Genomic DNA, 25859 nt, shown 5'->3' with positions numbered 1-25859 from the left:
CACCACCACCACCACACACACACACACACACACACACCTGAATCCTCTGTATCTGGGCCTGTCCTTGCTTTGCTCTCCTGTTCCTACATGACCTTCCATTCACCCACCAACTGTGACTCATCTGTCACTTTGCCCATAGCTGCCTGTCTTCTGTCCGTTTTATTAATCCTTTTCCTCTGTGCCTCTAACCTTTCTAGTAGATCCCGCAGTCACTCTGCCACCTTCCCTTTCCCACTCTCTTCTCTCTGTGGATTGCACTGTTGCCAATTCTGATATAACTGCACCTTTGAATAAGACTCTTTGTGTAGCAGCTCTTCACTGCAGCAGTTCAGCACTGCTCCCAAGCAAAGTCTGTAATGACCTTTACAAAATAACTGTATTCACAAATGCACATAGAGGAAAAGCAACAGACTTATTTTGTATGAAAGGGTTCCATTGTGTGTGCTACAATCAAAACATGACAAGTTGTAACTGATAGATGGTTTCATCAGAAGTAGAGCCTTTTCACCAAATGGACAAATCTTTTTCTCGGTGCAGTACTACCCCATTCCATGCTCCTAACTCATATTGTAAGCTGAACAACATCAGTACTTTTTGTTTGTCTGCATGCAAATTAAGCTGTAGCAGCTCTCTTGTTGTTATGTATTCAAGGTTAATGTTAAAGCAAACTTTACTGTCTCCCCTTGGAGAAAAATGTTGTAAAATAGAGTATGCAGCGGCGCATACTAAAAACAAGACATTGCATACTTACTACAAAAAAATCTTTTAATACCACAGAAATACACTAAAAGTACCTGTTTACATCTACAGAATATATAATAGAGAATACATAATGAAAAGAGGCAGACTACTGCTGTGAATCGCTATTCATCTTCTGCTATCTCATTGACTTCTTCCTCCAGAAAGACAGTATGGAGCGCCTGGTCCTCGCTCCCCTCTCCTCCCTGCAGGGCATGTTCACAGCCCCGCAGAAGCTCATCCAGAAGCGTTATGACAAATTGCTGGATTACTGCAGTCGCCTGGAGCGCTCTTCCTCCTTTTCATCCTCACCCTCCTCAGCCACCACCTCTTCTTCCGCTCCCTCACTGGTGTCAGAGGACCCGCCTGGTCCTGCCAGGAGAGACTATGAGGCTATCAATGCCTTGCTAGTGGAGGAGTTGCAGAGGTTCAACATGGCCGCCTATACTATCCTGACCAACTGTGTGGTGTATCTTGTTGCCCTACTCAGAGAGCTGATGGATAGAATACTACTCCGTGCTCCATCCATGCAGCAGCTACCAGTGAGGATCCTCGCACACATTATTAGACGCATTTCACATTTTGGCCTATTTGATACTGAAACTTAACTGTGTTATGTTTGCTTTTCCAGGTTCCATTGTCAAACATTGCTGAGGTGCAAAACAGCATCATGGATGAGCTCAATAATCTGGCTTTTGTTAAAGATAATGCACAGAAGCTGATGGAGCGCAAAGTCAGCTTTGAGAGACGAGACAAGAAAACAACGGTAAGAAAGTGGATATAATCTAGAGTAGATTACGTGTCATTCTGTCATGAAATCCGCACCATTTAGATTCCTGATCAGTTGAGTAAGCATCCGTGAACTCCACATTAACCCCAGGTTAAAACAAAACCAACGCATATTCCTGACTCTTTTAGAAATTAATTAATCTATTTCCAAGTCATAAATGAGCAGCTACAAGTCTTATCAAAGGCAGACACAGAGAACAGCTCTTGGCTGTGATTATCTCAGGCACTTGGCAACCTAAAGCTCCACCAGGTATCAGTCCCCTGAGATTTGCATATCCATGTGTGTGTAGGTTTGCACATATGCCTACAAATCTGTACATACTATATGCGTGTGTTTGTACCTTTACATGTAAATAGATCTACCTGAAACTCCTACCCCCAGGATCTTATTACCTTTCGCCCTCCCTAGAATACTCTTGAACACTTGTAACCAACAACATGCTAGCAGGTGCACACACACTATATACTCACTTCATATATTTACACCCCTTTGCGCCGTGCTGTCCTCCAGATGCTGGAGGTGCAGCATCAAACTGAGGAGCAGCGTGCCTGGCTGTTGGCAGAATACCCACTGAGCCGTCTGTACCAGCTGAAGAGGAAGTGTAATGGCTGCCAGGAGCAGGACCTCAGCCTGCTGGAGGGAGAGCTGGTGGCCCTGCTGGAGGATACAGACCCATTAGGCAGCAGCAGCCGCTGGCTGGTTCACGCTGGAGGCAAGTGTGTTTATGTGTGTGTGCATGCACAAGGACAAAGACCCTTGAGGCAGAGGTAGCTCTTGGCGCATATTCTTAATAAGACATACAAGGTGAATTAAGTTATCACACTAAATCATCTGCAGGCATGGTCGGTATAGGTCTCCTTTAAAACACATTCCTCTGTGAATACACCTGCATCTATTAGATGACTGAGGCTCTGTAGACGCACCAAACTTTAAACTTTACTTTCTGACTCTGACAAGTCAGCGCACAAGAATCAGTCCCAGGAGCCCCTGTGATGTCATGGTTGCTGGTACCTCTTCTCCTGCCTCTGGAGATGGTTGCCTCAAAACAGGGCCAACTCCATTGCTTGTCTCTATCTCCCCTCTATGTCTCGCAAGAAGCACCTGAGATCCCAACGTCTTGTTTGGAACAAACTGCTGTGCGTTGTAAGCAGTGTTACTTAGAGTTCAAAGCCATTCCCTTTGGGTATTCAGAAACAAGGATGGAGAGATGCTGCTTGCGTGCCTCTCTGTACTCTGCAATAACAAGTTCTTTTTTTATGAGCGCTAGAAAAAAAAAAAGGTGTGTGTATGTTTCTTGGTATAAAGTACATTCTTCACAGTCTTGTCTTTTCCTTTGGGATTACAAGCATTCCCAGGAAGTTGTTGTTCATCCCTCTGTTGATATCAACACTATGAATATGCTTGCCTCATATTTACACACTCCTCAGGTCGCTCACTGTAACTGGATTTCAGATTGTGTAAGCAAATACTCTAGCTTATGCTTACAGCATAAATGTGAGAAATGCAGTGCCACATATTAAACACGCATTTATCCTCTCGGCAACAAAGGAAAATGTCAGCAGTTATGTCAGTGTTGGACATGTAAAGGGTCAGTTCACTCAAATTGCAGAAGACCATGTTCTCACTAGTAATATTTAGCCATGGAGATTTTGAAACGCAATGCTTAAAGAACTGAAAAAAATATATATTTGAAGACAGCAATATACTTGTTTCTTGTTGCGGACATTGTCTAGTATTCATCCCCATTTTATTGTGGTGGAGGCAGAAATCTCAAAGATGGATATCTGGGAATAATAGAACTATCTGCATGGTTAGCTACCACTGCCACTACTTTGTAATTTGGGTGAACCAGCCCTTTAAAAGTGAAGAAGTCAGGCATCCTGACAGAGTGTCACTGTGTATCACTGTTAGGGACACAAGGCTACGTCTATTCCACATTCCTGAAGCAGTACAACCCTCTGAGGGACTCCCAGCGGGCAGGCCAGATGGCCAAAGAGCAGCAACGGCAGCAGCCACCTGCCATGGTGGACGACGACTTCGACGACATCAGCCTGTTCGTGTCAGGCAGTGGCAGCAGCAGTCTGCGCAGCTTCAACCTCAACACCACCGACAGCAGCTCGACCCTCTCCGGTCTACAGGGGGAGCCGGAGAGCCCGGAAGACCTGGAGGACACAGTGGACACAGAGGCTCAGCAGGTGTGTATGTGTGTGTGTGTGTGTGTGGTCGCCTGCGTGTGTTTTGTTGACTGTTCCTGCACCATATGGATGTCACTTTAAGATATTACATCGCTCAGCACTGGGGAGGATAAAAAAAAAAAAATCTTGGTTCAGTTCAGTTTAATTTCCACCTTGAGAACAGTTAAGGTCAAAAAGATGTTGTAAAATTCAAAGCTGCAGAATGACTGTACCTCAATCAAGTGTGTGTACAGGCAAACCCTGTCAATTTGAAATCCACCTTCTGAGAAAAACAACCCATAAACCAATTAAAATGACACAACGCTCAGTAAACCATGTAATTTTAACTGGGTTTCAGAGAGCCATGAGGGTATCCTCACAGAAGGACAGCTATAAAATATGAGTTATTAAAGTGGCAGTAAAACCGAGGTGTGCAGGTATATGGACCAGATCAGCAGAAGATATGCTACTGCAGAAGCACATTTGATAGTTTTATCGTGTCTCTGTCTAGCTTGCATTAAAATTAAATGGGTTAAATGACATCACGCGACCACAGTGATGTAACTCAAGCTTCATCATCCCTGGGCTTTGTCCTCCTTGTGGTCATGTCTTTATAAGCTATGACTTCCCAGTATGACTCTGATCTTCATCATGACATGACACAGTTATTGGTCTTAAAATATACAGTGCTGACCAGAGTCAGTAAATTGGAATAAAAAGTAGGATTAGTGGTAACACTCTCTCAGTAGGGAAAACAAATAAATAATGCCACCTGCTGGATTTACAGGAGAGTGCACTTCAACGTAGTTTCATGTCTTTCAATGTAAGATTTACACACCAACACTTATAAAGTACCTTTGGTCAGTTCACTGCTTTCACAAAAAATACTGACTTACATTTGATTTATGTCTGTTTCCACAGTTTTATGCAGTCTATGCATTTCAAGCACGCTGTGACCAGGAGCTGACCTTGCAGGAACAACAGCATGTCCGCATCCTCCAGTTCTGTGACCTGGGAGGCAACAAGGAGTGGTGGTTAGCTGAGGCTAACGGACAAAAGGGATATGTCCCTGCCAACTACCTAGGCAGGATGTCCTATGCCTAAATAGAGGCTCTCTATTCAGGCATAGGATTTTCACAAAACCAATCAAATCCAGAAAATCAAACCCAGAACCAACCTGTGGCATTTTAAACAAAACTGCTTGCTCTTTAATACATTATATAAATAGTGCTGACTGTAAAACATGTTGCATTCCTGCTTGTGAATGTCAAAGGAGCAAATGATGGAGACAATCCCAGCTCACACAACCTGGACAGGTCGCCAGTCTATCACCGGGCCGACATAGAGACAAACATCCATCCTATGTGGCAAATTAGTGTCACCAATTAACCAACTAACCTGCATCTTTGGACGGTGGGGCACACACAGACACAGGGACACCATACAGGGGGGCCCCAGCCAGCCAGCAAGTTCAAACTGACAGAGCCTTCTTGCTGTGAGGCGTCAGCGTTAACCACTGTACCACCATGCTGCCCTCAAAATGTATCACTAGATGTTATTATCAGATGTCTCATACCAAAAGTGTTGATGTTGAATCTTATTTGCCTCTAGAGGATCATAAGAGGAGAGTGCACCAATGGGACTTGACCAGTAATCTGATGAATGTGGATAATGATGGTGGGAAAACACAGGGCACTGTGCCAAGCACTTTTGTACTTCAGTGTTGTTGAGTTTATATTGATAATGAAGTAAATTTTTATATGTGAACTGATTTACAGATGAAGCAAATATTATATGTGAAATAATCTATAGATGAAGCAAAAGTTATATGTGAAATGATTTATACATGAAGTATACATTATGTTTTATGTGAATGTAAAATGAAGAAATCTATAATGTCATTTATATTTTAACAAATATGTGCTATATAAACAGATCCTTTAATGATAACTATTGTGATCCATTCTCTTTGTGTGAAGCGGAACATAATGACTCACATTTAGGGACCCCACATGCTACAAAGTCAGTGATATGGTCAGTTTATAAGAAGAGGATATTTAATGACGTTTGTTGATCAAAAGTGACAGTCACTTTTTTCCAATGTTTAGATTTGTTAGGACAGAACGAGGCACACAAGAGTCCAGCAGCATTTACACAAAGTAAGATTCAAGTATTTGACTGGATGGTGTTAATCCATGTACAGATGCTCTTGTAATACAAACATAATGTTCTGGCACTAATTTCACACTGTTTAAGGGTTTATTTTCTACTCCCTCAGATCTCCTCCTCCTGCTCGTTTCTCTCCATCTCTGCTCATTTCTTCAGTTTCTTCTGTGCTGCTTTCTTCTTCACCAGTTGTAACCGTTTCATGGCGTTAAGCTGAGACTCCTGAGATGTCGGTGCTTTGTCCCCCGGTGCAGCCTTTGACCCATTCCCATTGTTTCCGTTACCTCCTCCATTATTGCCTCCGTTCCCTCCTGCACTTGCCTGGGAGCCGCTCGGGGAGCCGCCCCCCGATGAGCCAGAGCCTTTCCCCTGGTTTTCCCCACTCGATGAACGGTTCAATGGCTGCTTACCCAGAGTCAGGGGTGGCGGAGATTTCACAGGCACCTGGCTGGAGCCGTTTCCATTTCCTCCCCCGGGTACCTTTGCACCGCCAATTCCCGACTTGGCTCCAGCTAGCCCAGACAAGCCGACAGGTTTCTGGCCAGAGGGAGCTGTCAAGGTCTTGCTGCTGCCACTTGGGCCCGAGGAACCCAGTTTGGAGCTGGGAGGAAGAGAAGGGTTTGTCTTGGCGCCAAATGCAGCCCAGCCTGTAAGACCACTGCCCGAGGAGGAGGAGCTGCTACTGGTGGGATTGGCTGATGTTGTGGACGCCTGCATGAAATGAAAAACAGTCACCGCAATTATCACAGTGCAACACGAGCTTAACAGAAATTGTAACGAAGAAGACACCAATACTTCTGGAATTAAATTGTCAGTGTTCATCAAAGCTATTTATTTGATAAATCCTGTGCCCAACTACATATTTGCGTAAGATACGGAAATCAGCAGAGTTACCTGCGAGTCAGACAATGCCTCAACTTGCTTACTTGAGCAATACTTTTACTGGAAACAAACAGAACTGTCATTCCTATTGCGGCTGGTATTAACATAATCAAATCACTGACTAAAGGCTTAATATTTGCTGTCAAAATAAGTTCATGGTGAACTCCAATAAGTAAATGTTCTCTGAAAAGTTTTACACCCTTTCCCTCTGGAGAAATGATACTGCAGCAGAAGTCAGTGGTCTGATCCTTGAAAATAAGTGCATACTTTCTGCTCATTTTCATCCTCCTCCTTCCTCATTTATGCAGTCTGCCTTTTAGAGCAGCTTTGCACATTGACAGCTATTGCTCTTCTCTCACTTGCTACCAGTCATAAAGATGGAGAACCCTAGTTTTTGCTCAACTTGAGGGTGACACACAATGTTAACAATTCACATCCCATCACTACACATTGTTGGCATCGATACCGTCTTGCATGCTTTTGAAGTCTCATACACTGTGATAGCCGTATTGAGTTAACACAGACCTTCACTTCTGTTCTTTTGAAGGCTTGGAAGGTGCTGGCTGTGTCAGGTTTGGATTTAAGCTCTGCCTTTTTCACCAGTGTGTCCTTTACAACAGGCGCTGACGACGCAGATGCAGGGGACGGCTTCTGTGCAGGTTTCTGTGCCTATTGGACAAATAAAAATTGTTTTAAACAAAAACAGCAGCTCCTAGTGACATGACTATGGACTCACCAGTCAGCTGGTCAGCGCTGATGTGCTATATAAAATAATTAATAATAATTTTCCTCACCATACGTTTCATTTGCCTGGTGCAGCGGGCACAATACCACACAAGCCGGGGGTCATTAACTTCTTTGTCTGTCACCTGGGGTTTGTGACAGTCCTGGTGATACAGATTATGGCACTCTTGGCATTCCACCAGCTGGTTTCCCATTGTGACTGTCATTTGTCTTAGGTTAAAAAAAACAAAAAAACACAAGAAGTGGAAAGGAACAGGTTATTAACTTTCCAGGCTTGAAGAAAGGTTTAGAAATATTAATAACTGCACGGGAATGTGTACTGATATCCTGGATACTCATGCAAAAATTCAAGTTTAATTTATTTACTTATAATTGACATGTACCTGCAAACCACACAGGCCAGGCCCATTTCCATGGCAAAGTCATCAGCGTTGGTCTCCTCGTTGTCGTTCATGTTTGACAGGAGGTCTTTGCTCGTCTGAACGGTAATCGGAGAAGAACGATTCTCCTGTTTCTCCAAGCGAGGCTTTTTCGGAGGGTCCACCTCACCCAAGTCAACCCTAACCTGTTTGCCAGTAAGACAGAAAGAGGTCAGTTTGACATCAAATCATAACATCGTCAAAATGTAGCTACCTTGTTCATTATTTTACAAGCAGTCCTTTATGGAATTATGCATGTGTGCATCTTGCACTTCAAGGAAGTCTCTGGGCACTACTCTCCTCATCGTGCAATCAGTTCTGACCTGAACTGTATGGATCTGCTTAGTCTTTCTTGCAGAGTGCAGCTTTGCAATATGATGCTGTAGGTCTAAAAGAAACTTGAAAACCAAGACATGAAAACATAGCATTTCCTCCGGTCATGTAGTTTTACATTTGATCATGACTTAACAACTTTAATAATTTATGCTGTACTACTTCAAACATGACTGGAACATAGCTGACAAAGAAATGCAAAGCAATAGTCAGGGCAGCCACTAACATATTTTGTGTGGTTTTGAATTTATTTTGGAATGTCTGTTTTCTCCTATAGGATGGTATTTGCCATTTGGCACACCTTTGCATGTAAAATCATGAAAATGAATGTCTTTCTGAGCACGAGACTAATTTTATTCTGATCAAAGAGATACAGAATTTATCTGGTACCTTCTCAGCGGGTCTCTTCTCTCCTTCTTTCTTGCTCTTTTCTGAGCTGGATTTGCTGCTGCCACTGCTGCTGCTGGAGGATGAAGAACTTGAAGAGGACTTGGAGTCCTGTTTACTTAAGCTCAGTTTTGACACAGACCCCTTGGACACCTCTATATCCTGAGAATACACAATGATAATACAGAGCACTTAGCAGTTAGTTGGATAATTACACACCAATTAAATTGAAAGAGAACATAACAATAATAAGGTGGGTACGTGACTAAATCCTTACTTTTTGTGAAGAGCGGTAAGATGAGTCACTTCCTCTTGAAAGGGACTCATCTAGTAAAGCTTTGAGTTTCTCTGCTGAATCTTTACTCTTAGAGTGCAGGTAACTCAGTCCCTTTAGGAAGATGGGATCCAACTCCAGACTGACAGGTCCAGCCATTGCTTAAACTGGAAATAATAAAATAATGTTAGCCTATTAGGCTTCAGTTACAACTTCCTCAAATACCAGCTGCAGCCATTCAAAGACAAATCTGGTTAAAAAAAGTTGCTTCTATTCTATAACATAAAAAGACAAAACAAGAATTGCAGCTGCCATATAGACATTGCAGTGTTAACACGAGACAAGGATACTCTTCTTTGAACAAAAAGTCTTTACAAGGCCTTAATCTCTACAGAGTTTTGGTACAGTCAATACAACACAGTGTAAACAAAAGCTTTCTTGTATCTGCATCCTCCTAGCTGGAATCACTTAGTTACTTAATGTGCGGTCTTAATGTCCATTTTCACTATCAGCTGTATTACTCTGGGCTGTTAACATTAAAGAAATAAACACTTTTCCTCTCCACATGAAACATTTAGGAGGACTTAAATATTCAGTGTTTCTCTCTCTCAGTGAAGCCTGGCCTCTTTTGCCACTCATACAATTGTTGTTTTTATATTGAGACATTTGCACTGATGACCGTAGCCATCAACAATAATTACATTAGATGACATAATAATACAAAATAGAATGAGAGGAGAAGGGAGGAGAGAAAATAGGCCAAAGTAGTTGAGCATCAGCTGCAATAATCATTGGGTATAGTACATTATTTGCGAAGGTAGGATAGTCCTGTGGGTTAGGGCCCATATGTTATTACTGTCCTGATTCGGTCAGTTGGGTTAAATTTAAATAATTACGTACAATCAAACGTACGTAACGACTTAATTTGGTTGCTCTGGACCGTTGTTCGTCCGGACCCTCAGAGCATTGTACCAACGGCATAGTGGCTGAAGTTACCTTCCCGCTCAGCTGTCAGTTATAAAATCAAGTTCACAGATTATTAGTTTTAGTTTGGTTACATTACCTCACACTCTGCTTCTGGTAAAATACCTGTCCTTTAAACCGGTATGTTCGTTTTGGTGAACAAATGACGATTGAGCAACACTTCCTATAAAAGAAGCAGGCAGCCGGGACGCAGCCTTCGTCTTACAATTTGTGCAACCGTTAAATATGTCCGGAATGTACGCGCGCGGAACCCTTTTAATCTTTGTATTCAAGAGTCTTACATAAATTTCTGCATTCAAAATGCACGTATATCTGTATATATATTGCGCAATTAATGCACCGTTCTAATGTACGCATTATATCCATTAACATTGATTCGTACGTTTTGATAGCAGACGGCTGATGGCGCTGTGGAGCCATCTTAGCTTTGGCACAGGGAAAGAAGAAGCCGCACTGCCCGAGGAAGCGTGCACTATAACAACGTGGTTTTATTGAAATTGCCAGTATTTTTATGCGCGTTTCTAAAGCTGCTGTGAGTATCTATTAATGTCATTTTAAGCGTCGGATCCAAAATGGTATTATAGCTTACACATACTAGCTGCCATCCTTTAAAGGACACTCGGTCACATACCCAAAGCTAGTTGTTTGTTAACCTCGCTCTGTTTTTACTCCACGGTAGCAACATTTTTATAATGAAGCACACGGACGATAAGCAGCAGCATCCCTCCCTGTATTTAGGAGTTTGTTGCCAGAGTGAGGAACCTCGTCTTCCGCTGCACACCTCCATAGCCCTGTTTCTTCTGTCGTACTGCGAGTGCAAGTCTTTCAAAGTTTTTCTGGTCTCCAGCAAATCTACCAGTTTCCAGACACTGAAGAGTCAGCTGCCGGAGTCTGTGGATGTGTCTGACACTCAGCTGAAGGATCTGCCCCAGTTGGTGAAAGGTTGCCGTCTCCCAGCTGTTTTGGATGAGACGGGGCGGCTCTGCAGAGCTGGACTGGCAGTGGTCCTGAGACATATCATCAACAAGACCTTGGAGGCCGACCCTTCTAGAAATGATGTGCTGGCACTGCTGGGCTTTAAGAAGACCTGTCTGAAGGCCTGTGCAGAGGTCAGTGGAAAGCAGGAAAACCAATGCACTCAATATAGATAGAAAGTGCCTGAATGGTGTTTAGCATCAGCCACAGAGTGGTTTATTGTTAAAATGTACACTTTTTGACTTTTATTAAAGTCACAGGTGATGCAGAGAGTTTTGACTTCGCCTCTTAATGTGAACAATTTAACCAACTATAATGAACTTAATATTCAAAGAAACATGTTTCTCTGCTATGCAACTCCTTTCATAGAAACAGCCTGGCTTGTGGCAGTATACTATTCAAACTGATTTAGTGTGCATGGTGGAATAAAACTATTATGTTAGTGTCTCAGTCAGTCAAAATTTCAGTAAGACTTAATTTTAAGGTTACCATTATCTGATATGCAACAGAAGGCCTAAATTCAGAAGGTTCAGATGGTTATTGATTATTTGGTTTTAATCATAGGGAAAATTGAGGATGTCCAAGTTACACACTTCCAAATTACATGAATTTCCCCTAGGGGATAAATAAAGTATCTATCTATCTATCTATCTATTTATAATTATTTCTTAATGAATTACCATTATATCTTAGCCTTTTATTCCAATTTATTGTTGGAGAATAAACAATAATCAACGACATGAATTTATTCATATTTAGTTTGGTTACAGTGGAGTAGTTCTTCTGGAAATCTACAACTGCTTATAAACTCCGTACATCTAACATAACTCAAATGATTACCTCACAACTTTGTCTCGATTTTTCCTCCAATTTGATACCAAATTACACAGTTCTTCACCAGAAACTCCCTAGGAGATTATTAGGAAAATAATTAAGGAAATTAATATAAGGAAGTACCATTGCTTATTGTTTAAGTCGTCAGTGGTTCTCTACTTTGTACTTTTTCCTTGGCTGATGAAATTTGAAGCCCTCAGTGGTTAAACTGCACCTCCCTCACGGTCTAACAAGGTTTCACCCGAGAGTTACTTTAACTTTACTCTAATGACCACACAACATGACCAGGGTTGATGTTAATTAAGCTTCGATCACAGTATCAGCAGTTAACAGACATCAGTAAAACACTTGACAAAATAAACAGTTAATCATTCCTTCAGTTGAAAGACAGTGCTGTATTTGACCTGAAAAATCTCCTTAAATCTTTTTCTAATCTCTTTCCGTCGCTCTCAGGTGAGCAAGTGGACCAGACTGTGTGAAATTGGCATCCCCTCTGCTGTAGAAGAACACCTCCAAAATCCCACAAATCAATATCAGCAGCTGCCTCTCTCCATCCTCACCTTAGAGCAAAGGCTAGCGGAGCCTGTCAAAGTCCACAATGATGACAAAATACGAAGGCAGAAACTCCAAGAGCAGAGGCAGAATGAAAAGAATGAGTCCCCTACAGGCCAAGGAGATGTTGACAATGAGTCCAAACCTGGACAGTCGGCTCAGGTCTGTGATACACTTGAGCTCAGGGCTGCTTTGGCCAAGCTGTCTGTGGATTCAGTTCCAGCTTTGACCACTAGAGAGAACTCCGAGATCAGGAAAGTGAAGACCACAGATCTCCCTCCGCTGGAGCGCGTGTTTGCTGAAGGACTGTACTTCACTTTGACTGATGTGGTGCTGCTGCCATGCATCTATCAGTACCTGGTAAGGGCCTTGGAGTTTATGATCTATATTTGAGAGTGTCGTCAGTAATGAACCCTTGTGGCTAAGGACTCTGCACTTATTACTGCCTTAAATTATCATTTGGATCCATGAATACACATCAAATGCTAATTTAATTTCAGCAAGTTTCCTGTATAAGTCTTATGTTTTCATGGTTTTGACCCAATATGATCTTTACAACATTTACTACAAGCAAAATCCCCATTACTGTGCCATGAGCAATCAAGTGTAGCCATGCAAAGCTTTGTCTCTCAACATAAACAATAGCACACATAACTGAGGTCTGATGTCACTGTATAGATGGTGCCATTCAGGCTACAAGACCCCCATTACATGTATATACGGCGTTTTTAAATGCCTTTATTATGATGACTTGTCAAATTATGCATGACTTTTGGTTTTGACACTCTGGTCTGGGTGAGCAGACAGTACATCCAGCTTTATTCAGATCCATCCAGGCAGAAACTTGAGTTAAGAAGACTCACTGCGTAAGACTTGGCACAGGTTTTGCTCTCAAAGGTGGTCCAGAGCCACCTGGCAAAGGGTGATAACAGTATACGGGAGAGCCTCTATTCAAATGCAGCAGATTGAAATGCATTTCAATGACCTTACTTTGGGAACATGTTTCTCTCTGCAACCGATCAAGAACTGGTGGGTTGTTATGTTGTCCATATAACTCTGAACTTCAAAAATGTTTCTGCCAGACTTTCTACATATTCATGACACATAATGATTGCATATTTTACAAGCAAAGTTAGTTAGAGCAATTAAAGTAACTGCAGCAGAGACCAGAGAGTAGTACCGCTGTTTAGTTCAATGGTATATTGTTATTGATCAGGATGCTGCACTGTCAGGCAGTTGAAGTGGATCTCAACCTCCTTTTCACCCTTCAGCCGTCTCCGAGCTTTTCCTCAACTGTGGGAATGAACTGAAGTTCCCACAATGAGGCTTTTAGTAGTCAGCTGTGCTCCAGTGGTTTCCAGTTTCACACTCAGCCTAGCGTGTCTCCTCTTAACGGCCATTACTGTCCACGACACATGCAGCCACGACGGATCCTTCCCACTCCACCCACTTCCCTTACTTCAGAGTTGCCCCGTCCTCCCTCTCTGTCCGTGTCCCTCTCCCTTTCTTCTGTCGTCCACACACAGTCACACACAGTGACACTGCTTTTCTGATCACGTCTCTGTTTGTGTCCTTAACCCTTAACCCACCTGCCAACGCTGTTTTGTATGTTTTTCCTGCCTGGCTCCCGAGTGTGTCTGTCCACCAGTGTGATGAGTGAATTCCGGTTGAGCCTGACATCTTGCTCTGCTGGACAATGACACGTCAGATGAGTCATTTAATCAGTATCTGCTTGTTTTCTTTCTTCTCTCTTTCTATCCTCTCATTGTCTTTGATAGTGTTCCCTCCAGGCCCATGCTGCAGACACTCTTCATCGGCTTCCTCACCTGCTGCATTGGTACAGCCGTGTTCAGGATGTACCAGGGGTCCTCCGGGCATCCAAGGCTTGTGGCATGGCTCTTTCAATCCCCCATGTTCCCACATCCGGACTCCCAGAGCCGTCAGCAGAGGACAACCCAACTAGCCTCCTGGAGCAAGAAGAAAACCAGGAGATGACCACAGACCAGCCTTTTGTCGGTGGCCCCAGACCCACAATGACCAAACTTAAAGTAAATTTCCTCACTTATTTCTCATCATACTTTACCTCTCTGTGCTCTCCAAACATATTTGCTTTAACACACACACATTTACAGACTGTAAATTGAAGAAGCTGTCTCCCATTGCCCCTTCACAGCACAGATAGACAGTGTGGAGGCTCTAACTGGTTGTTAACCATTATCCCTATAATTTCATGCCTCCATTTTCTGCTGATTGTGCCTTCAGGAGTGCAGCTCTAAGTTAATGTTATGGCTTCTGGCAGACTTTCTTAATTGCTGAAATGTTCGTTTTTTCTGCCAGTGCCTAAATGCTAAGTGCTTTCAGTCACAGGATTAACATTTTAAGTGGGCTGTTTGAAGGTTTTAGGATGCTTATCTGTACACATGATTTTCTTCTCACAGAGGTTGTTTGTATGACATAATCAGTCAAGACAAACTAACAAAAAAGTGACCTTTCTTAAAACAAAACAATGTGTTTATAACAACAGTATTTTACTGCCCCTCAGTACATTTTTGAAATGCTCACTTCAGTATTCTCAGTGGATCCCGTTGCCACTTGCAGTACTGCAGACGGCGCACATTCAGCTTATCCTCATTTCAGGTGCAATAAAAACAATGAATCCAGTCCAAAACAAAACAATGTTTTATAGCCAGACTAAGTAGTTTCTTGTAATGGCTGAAAATCTTAGTGTAAAGAGACAAGACAATGCACAATACTAGCATAATGCATCCACAATCCAAAATGTAGATCCCTCAGGGAGCATTGGTATGACACACATACGCCCTCACACACATTTACAGACATTTACACATTTACAGCTTACGTTGCTCCGTAGCACTCCAAACATTGTCCCTGCAACATTTTTTGAACTAGTTTTTTCAGCAGGATATAAACAAGCCCAGCTGTTTAAAAGGAGTTTTTCTCGTCAGCCCCGACTAACCTCTCGCTACTGAGCCCTTCAGACTCTTCTCCTGGCCTTGTTTTGCCCTGCTCTCTCAGCAAAGATCTTCCTGTGATCTCCTGCTGGCTAAGTGTCTTTAACAATGTGATATTAAGTGATGGGAAGAGAGCAGTAAAAGAGGGTTTGGAGAGTTGAAATGAGGCTGAGTGAGCTGGGTGGTCAGGATGGGATGTGCCTTAAACGTGCCATGTTGCCGGATGAAATTTAGTTAAGGCACAGATGTGCTCAAATGACAGTTTTCATGGCTGGTTGAAATCAGACATTAAAACTGAGAGCAATGTACACACACACACACACACACACACACACACACACACACACACACACACACACACACACACATACAATGGCCACTATTCTTTTTTTTTCTGCCTGGAGGGATTACAAGGATGGCTGCGTGTCGCCACCATCATGTCTGCAGTGCAGCTGTTGTGATGTCTTGGCCAAGGTGCCTGTGTGTGTGTGTGTGTGTGTGTGTGTGTGTGTGTGTGTGTGTGTGTGTGTGTGTGTGTGTGTGTGTTCATATGTTCTCATATATGACTGTGTGTCTGCCAAGGCAAGTGCATAGAGACAGAGAGGGCTGTCGTCTGACTTGGTGACACGTGATCCTTCACTGCTGCTAACCAGACGCACCAGGCTCATGTCGCTGCACCGTCCACAGTATAAATGGCTCATAAACTTTGCCTCTTTCCCACTTCACTTAACACACAGTGATGCATGCCAGTCAAAGTGCCTGTGCAATGAGGTGTAGACACACAACCTGCCCACTAAATGTAAACAAAAGGGTAGCCCCAACACCACAATGTGAGATTCAAACTGCTACTGCTGCTACTCCCTACTTGATTGACAGGGCTCTTACTCGCTCAGTTGCTAACATTAGCACAGCTTAATCTCTGATAGCAGTAAAAATAGATCCTGGTTGGAACAACAGGACAGTTTGTCTTCCAGACTGTGATTACTGAATGTCAGTGTCTTTTCGTGTGGAAACTGGTGCTCTGAAACTAACCTTCTGTTGTTTATGACAGGATATATACTTCAAATTTAGAAAATTAGCGGATTCACTCGAGTGTTGTGTTTACATCAATGCCAGTGGAAGCTTGAGTTGATGAATACTGCGTTTTTACTCAGGTGTGATTGCCAATTGTACCATTTTCCATTGCTGATGTTAGCGAGTCTTAGCGGGATTTTTGACCAGTGGGAAAGGGGTTATATAGTCGCTCTTGGTCCAGTTGAAGGTTTTGGCCATTGTTCGCCATTAAACCAGCTCAGTTGTTATTCTCTTCTGTCAAGACAATAATGTTCACCTTAATGCAGCTTTAGATTATGACTGATGCATCTTGTAAATGTGACCTAACCAACACAGACGCAATGCTGATCTTTTGAACCACACTGTTGCTGCTCCTTGTTTAACATTTCTGTTGTGGCAGATTCACTTGATCTTAACCTCTGCTCCCAAGCTTGTTTTCAGGCTCTAACACTCGACCATGGGGCTCAACTGATGTTACCATACCAGTCAGACTGACACATGCTAGTTTCTCCAAAATCATACCCTGGCATTCCCTATATGATTTTGCTATGATCATAAGTCAAAGTATATTGATGATTTTGATCAGTTTTCATTTAATTTGGGGATTAGGACTACTTACTTTGTGCTGTATATGAAGATTAGGTATATATACATGTAAAGCATTTGCACAGTCAAGTAATTTGCTTTTAAATGTGCTAATACATTTTACTGGCTTACCCACATTGAGTATTGCAGTGGTATTAGACTTGTAGTTAAATCAATAACGTCGTGGTGGACCACAGCTGGTGGAACATCTTAAAACCGAATCACTTCTTTAGATTAAATGAATTCTGGCTTTTATTGAAGCCAAACATTACTTAGTCGACTTAGTTGATATACCTCATGTGCCTTCATCCAGTGATCGAAAAAATTAAAGCCCCTCCAACTCCATTGCAATACATTGCAATTGCAATTCTCTAAAATATGCTACTGTGGGAAACTTAGTGTTTTTGAAACTGTGTCAAAAAATTTGTTCACTTAACTCTGAGGTCATTTTGAGGCTGTAGTTTGTGTTGCTCTATTGTTGGATTGCCTTGTGTCACAAGATGTTTCCGATACTTCTGCCCCTCCATTAATGTAAAAAAACTAGAGAAAATATTAGAACAGAATATTTTTGAAATACTGTAATGTTTTAACACAACACCACACAGTACAGACCCAGTATGTCATAGCTAGTGAATTAGTACTTCTGACAACTAAATATTTATAATAAATTGTGTTTATTGCAGGGCTTTTTGTATTGCATTCCATTACATCATATGAAGTGTTTATATTTTTCTTGTCTCTCTGTGGATATCTTTTAATGTATGTTAGGCAATATGCTTTGATATGAAGTATACTCACAATAATTTTACACTACCACTGCACCTTTATAACACTATGCTCACTGGTGTAGATGGTTGTGTTTTTTAAGTTCAGTTATCATGAAATAGAGGGTTGAACAGGGTTACCCTGATAACCAAACAGGAATACACTTAAATGAGATATCACATTAGTATATTAGTTTAGTTTTTGAGTTTTGAGTTATTGTCAGATACCTTTATATGTTAGAAATAAGAAAAAAAAATGGGGAGGATATTTTCCCTGCTCCACACACCCATTCATGTTCATCACCTGTTATCAGTATTAATTAGGAAGGCCATTCATCTGAAGGCAAGCGTGCGGCTGTCATAAAAGATTCTTCCAAAAGAGACGCGTATTAAAATGAATTTATTGCTAACAGTAATGACTCAACATCGTTTCCCTGCCTTTATAGACTGTCTCTAAGTACCTTTTTATTGTTCCGACCCTCTTATCATTAAAGAGAGACACAAAAAAAAATACCTTACCTTTTCTGCCTCAATTTTCTGTGTTTCTCCAGTAGTTCTCTAAAGTGCGTTGGATGTGCAGGAGCATGTATTGTGCCGGTGAAACATTTGTTCTCTCTTGAGAGAGTAATAAGTGCACTAGCAGTGGTTTTTCCTCAGGTATAGCTTCAGATCAGCGTGAGTAAGGTAACAAAGGCCTTGTTCAAGAGCAGCGCTCATTTGGGCCACAGAACCTTAAGGCTGTAGAAGGGTTTCTATGGTAACCTGTGTATTTGTGTGTGCTTGTGTGTTCCTCCCTTAGGAAAATGGCATCGAGGCAGTCTTCGCTCCTCATCCTTGCCCTGCCTGGACCCTCCCGTGGGACAGCTTACCAGGAGCTATCAACCCCACTGAAGGTAGAGTCAATCTGCCTGGTGGCTCCCCCTTTTGCTTCCTCCATTTTCCATTGCCGCTCTGCCCTTGAAATCTTTTCTGTGCTGTCATTTTTTTCTTTTACATTTTCTTTTGTTTTCTTTCTCTTTACTTTGTTCAAATACACCTCTTTCTATCTGCATCAGAACGTACTTCTCTCATCATTTTTACCTCCTCCATCTCTTTATCTGTATGCTTCTACATCACTCCCTGCTCCTTCTTTCTTTCACCTTATTACTTGGCCAAAGTCAAAACAAATACTGTATACGGAGCAAGAGTGAGGAATGTGCATAAATATTTGCATAAAACCTTCCCGTGCTGCCGTGGCCTGGTGATTATCAGTGGCACCTTGCTGCCCCCCCCCCCCCCCCCCCCCCCCCCCCCTCCCGAAAAGAAGATATTAGCCGCTGACACATGGCAAAGATTCCTATTCAGCCTCAGCTGGATGAGTTTCCCCATGAGCCCCCCCTAATGAATTTTAAAGTGCTTATCTCGATGTGTTATCCTCCTTATGTTGCGGGGGTGAGGTCTGTGACAGAAACAGACTCAGCACAACAGAAACACACAAACCCCTTGCACACACAGGAGACACAAACAACTAATGTGCAATGTCGAACTTGTGCATATGCCTTAGTGGATACTGATTGTAGTGGGAGCAGTATCTAATAGGCAGTGGAAGGGTTGTTGATTGCTGCCCCAGGTGGCACTGGTGAAGCAGAAAGAAATATCTGTTTCTTTTTCTCCCTTTGTCTTGCCTGCATTGTTTTTCTTCTTTAGTGAGGTGTCTGTGTCGCTAGTGATGCTAAATGGTGTGTATGCAACTGCTGGGGCAGCTGCAGTCTATCAGTGTTATCATTATTATTATTCTTATAAAAAAAAAAAATGGAGGAGGTTGATAAAGACACATATGTGTATATGCATGAATATTTAGACATTTCCTTTGCTCTTCATTGTTTTGTGATACATCCATTTCTTGCGACCTTTCATTGTCATTTATGTGGAAAATTGTGACAAGCAGAAGCTCGTTCTCATCACTTATTTGCTCCACTTATCAGAGAACATGGGAAAATGAAACCAGAAAGACATTTCATCACTGAGATATATGTGGAGCCATAAGTTGGCTTCTTCCCTCTTTCGGCTCCTATGGTTGTGCAGGCCTAGCATTCAATTCATTACAGTATTATCGTGTCAGTGTGTGTCACTGAAGTATAATTTTGACTCTAAACAAGAGCACAAAACCACATTTCCTTCACATGTACCAATAAGGCACCATACAATACAACAAAACTATCACGGAGAATAGTCTGGCCAGTCCATCTCTATGTTGGGGACTTTGTCATGTAAAATGTTGCTGATTAGTTTTTCAGACTTAATATCACAATGCAATGATTTTTATTTTCAGTAATTCAACAAACAACATTCACAAAAAGTTATTTTTTTGTATGACTGAGTAGAATTTTCTCATAGTGTGAGTTTTCCACATCAATCCAGCATGACCTTAATTTAAACTGTTGCTTTATTTGGTTAATTATTTATATTAGGGCCACATATACATTAGGACAGTGACACATTTTTTATGATGCAGCGTCTGTAATCTAGGACCATGGATTTGAGATGAGCTTCAATTGAACTGAGCTGACTTTCATTCAATTTTAATTTGAGGTTATTTACATCTACAACAGATGGATAGTGTAGGAATTTTAACCTTTTTAATACGTAGTTCCCCCAATTTATGGGGACAAGAAGTAATTACACAAGTTAACACAATCTTAAGTGAAGTCATCATATTTAATATTTATTGCAAATCCAATGAAGTCAATACAGTGAAGATATGCACCACATCCATCCTCACTTTTTGCTTTTTGGTGCACTTTCATCAGTTGGGTTGAGGTGGGGGTGGGGCTGATCAGTTGTCTGCACATTTGATCATTCTCCTGCTGCTTTGTCTGAAAATTGAGTAACCTTGTATAAAAAGGGCTGCGAGTATTTGCCCAATATGGATGTGAACACCCTCAAACACAAAAATAGTGGCAGTTGTAGTGTATGTATAATTGAAAGGCGGCACATTAACCTGATTGTCACTGTTTCATTTCAAGGACACAGTGCTGGATTAAAGCTAAAACAGTGAAAAACATGTCACTATCCTGCTACTCTCTTACTGCATGGTACTAGTTGTAATTTTGACAGGCATTTGTGGCCTTTTTAATGTATGTCCTCTCAGTACAACTTAATCATCCGTTTCTATCCCAGAATCCCCCACTGACTTCTAAACAGAAGTACTCTTGATGATGTGGGCAATGTGTCTATTTTGAGCGTGAGGATCGAGGAGAGAGACTACATTTTAGCTGTACCACTTTGGTCGACACTCTGCATGATAAACGGCACTGTTGATATCTCCTTCTGCAGTATTTGGTTGGTAGGTAGGTAGCCCCTGCGCTTCAGTACTGTGTAATTAAAGAGGAGCAGAGACGAAAGGCAGCCAATTTGTCCAGAAATCCAGCGCGTGGGCTTTCCCATCTATCTGCCCCTGCAGTATACACCAATGGCTACACACACGCCTACACGTACAGTACTACAGGGAAAATTGCAGCATTTTCCCCTTTCGTATGCAGAAATACTTCCATACCTGCAAAACTCATATAACAAACGTCTTTGAAAGCAGTCTTATTTTTATGTACTGTATTGGCTTATCTTTATCATGTAAGTGCATAAACAGTTCAGTCTGCAAGTATTTGGATAGTTTTGGTTCTGTACTCCAGAGCATCAGATTTAAAATGAAACAGCGACCAGGAAAGTAAGGTGCTGATGTTCCGCTTTAATATGAGTATTTACATCAGCATTCAATGTACAGATTTGAGCTCTTTTTACCCATATACCCCCTTGATGGGTAAGAAAGGTTACAATTTTCACATCCACTATGGGTGTGAACACCTCCAATCTCTTTTAAAGCTGAAAGTCAGTACTTTAATCTTGTAGTTGTTTTCATTTGAAATGCATTATTATGATGTAGAGCCAAAACAATAAAGAACATCTAACTGCCTTAATACTACCTGGCTTTACTATTTCTTTCAGACTTATTGTATGTGCTCCTCCCTTGTTTTATATATTGCTCCAGTCTGTTCACCCAACTCATTTGCATTCAATGGCAACATATCCTACATGCAGATGCTCAGGTGTGCATAATGTACAGAGGAACAAAGGGACCACTGTGAATGTGAGTTTTTTTTTTTTGTCCCTCCAGTGTAGATGGCTGCTTCGCCAAATGTGCTGAGGGCTGTTTGCAGACGGGTAAACAGCAATGTGAATACAGGGGCCATTGTATAAAGCAGCCAGTGTCTTGTCTCCATTGCTTCACTTAATGGAGGCAGGAGGGTAGGCAGCGAATAAAGCAGGCTAGAATGATGGAGTGTGTGACAGTGGGAGATTGAGATAGGGGTGAGGCCACATGAAGAGAGACCGGGGTTATCAGGAGAAAACAAGGCAGGGGAAGAGGGGTGAACGAGACAATGAGGCATAAAAAAAAAAAAAAAATGGGGAGGGCTGGGGAGAAACCGCATAGTTGTCATGCTTGAGACATGCTGCTATTAGGTCCTCCAGTCTTGTTTTGGTACAAGGAGGTGAGATGAGTTTCTGTGTCTTTTTCTTTTTCTCTACAAGAGTATGACAGAAGTTGAACTGCTGGAGTGAAAACTGGCCCCATTTGTCTCTGTCTCCCAGCTTTGACTGCAGCAGAGATGTGATTGAGATTTCACAAACTCCACACTTGTCTGGTCTGATGTCTTTTTCTCTGTGGTTTTATAGAAACTTTGAAGCCAAGACAAAATCTGAACAACGTACATCACCTTGTGGTTATTTGGAGAAATCTTATCATAATTGTCACCCCAGTTATAATTTATTTTCCCAACATGAAATTCACATGCATACATCTCGTGTTAGTGGGAACTTGCTATAGGGGCAAAATAAAACATCAGTAGCTCTATGAAAGCCTGTCAAGTAGAATATTTTGGCTTTGTTCTAATATTAATTATTTGTCTTGTTTCTACCGTAAATAACACAAAATTTCAAAGATAGACAGAGTTCCAGTCATGTGGCTTTGATGGTTTATTAACACCGTATCATATATTCTGCATATCCAGTCAAGGTTTCTACTTCCATCCAAACGGTAAATCCGTCTGAGCATCTCTTAAAAAGCAAAAATGGAGCTCTCCAATATGTTGTCTGCTCTTGTATGCTTTACATTGTATGTTATACAGTCAAAAACACTTTTCATTACACTTTTAACTGAGCTAGGTTTCTACAGGTATATAACCCTGAAATAACTGATTTTTTTTTTTTTTGCAATTTGTGTGACACTGAACAAGCTGGAAACACAACATCAACATATTATCACCTTTTAAGAAATTGTTAGCAATAGTTGCCGAGTAAATGTTAAATGGACTGCACTTATATAACGCACTTATTTTCTAGTCTTATTGACCACTCAAAGTGCTTTACAAGACTTGCTACGGTCACCCATTCACTCACACATTCATACATCACAACCTTACACTGATGGAACAGCCATGAAGGGCAATGTGGGGGTTCAGTATCTAGTCCAAGGACACTTTGACACACAGAGAGAGGAGCCAGGGATCGAACCACCGACCTTCTGATTAGTGAACGGCCTGCTACCACATCCAGCAGATACAAAACAACAATAATATTCATTTAGAGTTGTTTTTAAAAATCCAATATTCACTGTCCTTTTAGATCTGTTTTGGTCTCCACTAACTCCTGAATGAAATATGTGGCTCTGTAGCTGCTAAATGCTTCACTATGTTCACCTGCTAGTAGCTAACTTTGTCTGCTGTGCTGCTACTGCAGTTTAGAAGTTAGTCCACAGTGGGTCTTCAAAGCGTTTGTCTCTGAAAACAGCTGCCATGAGAGTGGTGTAAATACACGTGATTATCTTACTGTATCTCGTTATATTGCTCAGCCTGTAGCATGGCAGCTGATGGTAGCTTTTATGGGATTGATCCTTGCAGTAAAGGCTATTCAGCAATATGATGGCCATGCAGTGTGTGTGTGCAGTGCAAAGTGGTTTCACAGCATCCTGAGGCAGCATTAAACGCAGTTGCAGTACAATGTTTGCAGCAGAGCAGGAACTTCCTACTCCTTCACAGACATCCTCGTGCATCATCGTCTTCTTTGTAATTGAAATCCCAATAGAAATGTTAGGCTCACCAGAAGTCATGGCCCACGCTTTTTAGTGCTTTCCTTGTTTTTTTTTTTTCCCCTACACTGAGCATTGGTCCTAATGAGTAGTTAAACATCTGTCATGCTTAGTTTCCAGATACCCCTTAGACCATATTAGTCTGGGAATAGGAGGAGCGGTCTGTAAGAGGCATGAAAGATGGAATATCAATCCAGTAACAACTAACAGATATTTTATTATGTAGATGGATATGTACTTTTTTCTCCTATGTTTATATAAAGCTTCTCCCTGACTTGGACTTAAAGATGTTAAATGTGTTCTGGGACAGCGCTGTTGTGTCTATTTCATCCACTGTTAAATCAGTTTGGGCTGTCTGTAATGAGCGTGATTTCCCCTCAGGCATATCATCTCACTGTTATTGAACTTAGATGAAGATAATTAGCTGGAATTGATTCAAGTCCAGATTTATGAATTTCCCATTACGTTTTCTTAATTTCCTCAGAGTTGATATTAGAGCAGAGCAGATATATTGACTAGGCACCCTAAGGACACAATGAAATTTCTTTCAGTTGCACTTTACGCCAGTGCATTAATGTTAACTTTAAATAAAGGAATACAGTGGTAATTTCATTTTCCCACTTATTGAGAATTGTTTCCCCACACTGTGTGATATAACAGTTCACATAGAGTTTTATCCATTTGTAATCTGTGTAAAGCACTTGTAGAAATAATACCCTCTGCAAATTACATTCATAATAGTTCTAGGCTGTTTCAACCAGAGATCAGATTGCACAGAGTGGATGTTGGGATTATGAGGATACTGATGAATTCCACTCATATAAACTTCACATCATATGACAGTCTAGTCAGATTTAAAGCTGCTCTAAACAAGATTTCTATATTAAGAATGGATCAAGTGGGGGCGTTGAGTAGCTCAGTTGGTTGAGCATCCGCCCCATGTGCAGAGGCTAAGGTCCTCGCTGCAGTTGGCCCCGGCATCGGACAGCCCTTTGCTGCATGTCATTCCCCCTCTCTTTGCCTCCCCATTTCCTGTCTCTCTCTACTGCACTGTCAATAAAGGCATAAAAGACCCAAAAAAATCAAGTGATCAAATCAGTCAATCAAGGATCAAGTGGTAATGTGATGTGATCCTCTGTATAGTGTGTTAGCTGATTATCATAGTGGAGCATTTAGCAACTTAAGAGCCAGATATTTCTCTAAGGAGTTGGTGGAGACCAAATATTTTTTCCTAAAAGGAGAGTGGATATTGGACAAAATGTGATTTAAAGGGTGTGTAAATAGGCATCTCTTTTCCAACACATTCATCTTAACAACTTTATCAGGCGACAATATGTCAGCATTGTGTTTTACAGCTTAATGTGGTGCTCTCAAGTGGAACATCCAGTTTCATTTGATTGAAATATTTTGGTTTGGGTTCAACTGAGCACAATTACATATTCCCTTTCATACCCGTGGAGCTTGTGCACCGCACTTCAGTCATTCACCTGAATTGGAGCCTGTGTACAGGGTTGTTTTTTTCCTGTCCAGCTGTCAGGCTGAATGGAGCACTGCTGAGAGACACACAGCAGGCTTAGTCACAGATCTGTTTAACCGCTGGCCTGAACATTACCACATCAGCTTAGTTAGAGATAATGTTGACTCATTCTTTCTCCCTTTCTTTGAAATGCATTAGTGTTTTTTTTTTTTTGGGGGGGGGGGGGGGGGGATTTACTGTGAGTTAAAAAGTGACAAGGGCAAAGTCGAAGTGTAGGGCAAGACGATTCTTCAGAAAAGTCTGTCTGCCCGTCAGATGCTGGTCAAAAGGTGCTTGCCATCCTTATGCCAGACAAATGTCGAGGGAAATCTGGATGGAATACCAGCGAGTTGACTTTCGCCTCAGTCGCTGAAGGTGGCGCTTGATGAATAGTCATTGGATTACAGTTTATCTTGACGGGGGTGGGGTGGGGTGTGTGTGAATGTCTATAGTAACTTTCATGGCAATCTATCCCACAGTTGTTGAGACTCAGAACAACAAACGCCACGGTGGTGCTAAAGGAAAAGTCACCAAAGTCGTTATATTCTATCATCTGGGAACCATGACTGTTTGTATAAAATGTTGTGGAAATTCAT

At 41.7% G+C, this 25859-nt stretch overlaps 3 protein-coding genes across 5 annotated transcripts in view; 2 read left to right on the top strand and 1 right to left on the bottom strand.

The window, feature by feature from the left end:
* The window catches only part of arhgef38 (Rho guanine nucleotide exchange factor (GEF) 38), a 15620-nt gene extending 9968 nt beyond the window's left edge, over positions 1-5652 (top strand). The window contains exons 11-15 of the mRNA XM_087179548.1: positions 903-1280; positions 1370-1504; positions 2039-2240; positions 3440-3723; positions 4624-5652. Of these exons, the coding sequence (XP_087035674.1) occupies positions 903-1280; positions 1370-1504; positions 2039-2240; positions 3440-3723; positions 4624-4806 (1182 nt within the window). The 3' untranslated portion in view covers positions 4807-5652. The remainder of the gene's footprint in view (positions 1-902; positions 1281-1369; positions 1505-2038; positions 2241-3439; positions 3724-4623) is intronic.
* Positions 5653-5741: 89 nt separating this feature from the next.
* Positions 5742-10835, bottom strand: ints12 (integrator complex subunit 12). 3 transcript variants are annotated; one of them, XM_087179549.1, is made up of 7 exons: positions 10748-10835; positions 8911-9074; positions 8637-8795; positions 7878-8059; positions 7545-7704; positions 7276-7419; positions 5742-6579 (listed from the first exon to the last, which is right to left on the bottom strand). In XM_087179549.1, exons 2-7 carry the CDS (start codon positions 9064-9066, stop codon positions 6016-6018), a joined length of 1365 nt encoding a protein of 454 aa, XP_087035675.1. In that variant the 5' UTR covers positions 9067-9074; positions 10748-10835; the 3' UTR covers positions 5742-6015. The 3 variants fall into 3 exon arrangements, with proteins under 3 accessions (XP_087035675.1, XP_023282881.1, XP_023282880.1); XM_023427113.2 differs by lacking the exon at positions 10748-10835 and adding an exon at positions 10523-10611; XM_023427112.2 differs by lacking the exon at positions 10748-10835 and adding an exon at positions 9971-10124.
* Positions 10584-25859, top strand: part of gstcd (glutathione S-transferase, C-terminal domain containing) — a 47267-nt gene continuing 31991 nt past the window's right edge. The window contains exons 1-4 of the mRNA XM_023427110.2: positions 10584-11000; positions 12154-12612; positions 14031-14300; positions 18426-18519. Of these exons, the coding sequence (XP_023282878.1) occupies positions 10584-11000; positions 12154-12612; positions 14031-14300; positions 18426-18519 (1240 nt within the window). The remainder of the gene's footprint in view (positions 11001-12153; positions 12613-14030; positions 14301-18425; positions 18520-25859) is intronic.

This window comes from Seriola lalandi, unplaced genomic scaffold (assembly GCF_002814215.2).
Source record: "Seriola lalandi dorsalis isolate HSWRI2012SDOR001 ecotype SW California unplaced genomic scaffold, Sedor1 jcf7180002054851, whole genome shotgun sequence".
In the NCBI taxonomy this organism is placed as follows: domain Eukaryota; kingdom Metazoa; phylum Chordata; class Actinopteri; order Carangiformes; family Carangidae; genus Seriola; species Seriola lalandi.
Note: the sequence above shows the minus strand (reverse complement) of the source record. Positions and strands in the feature narration are given on the sequence as shown.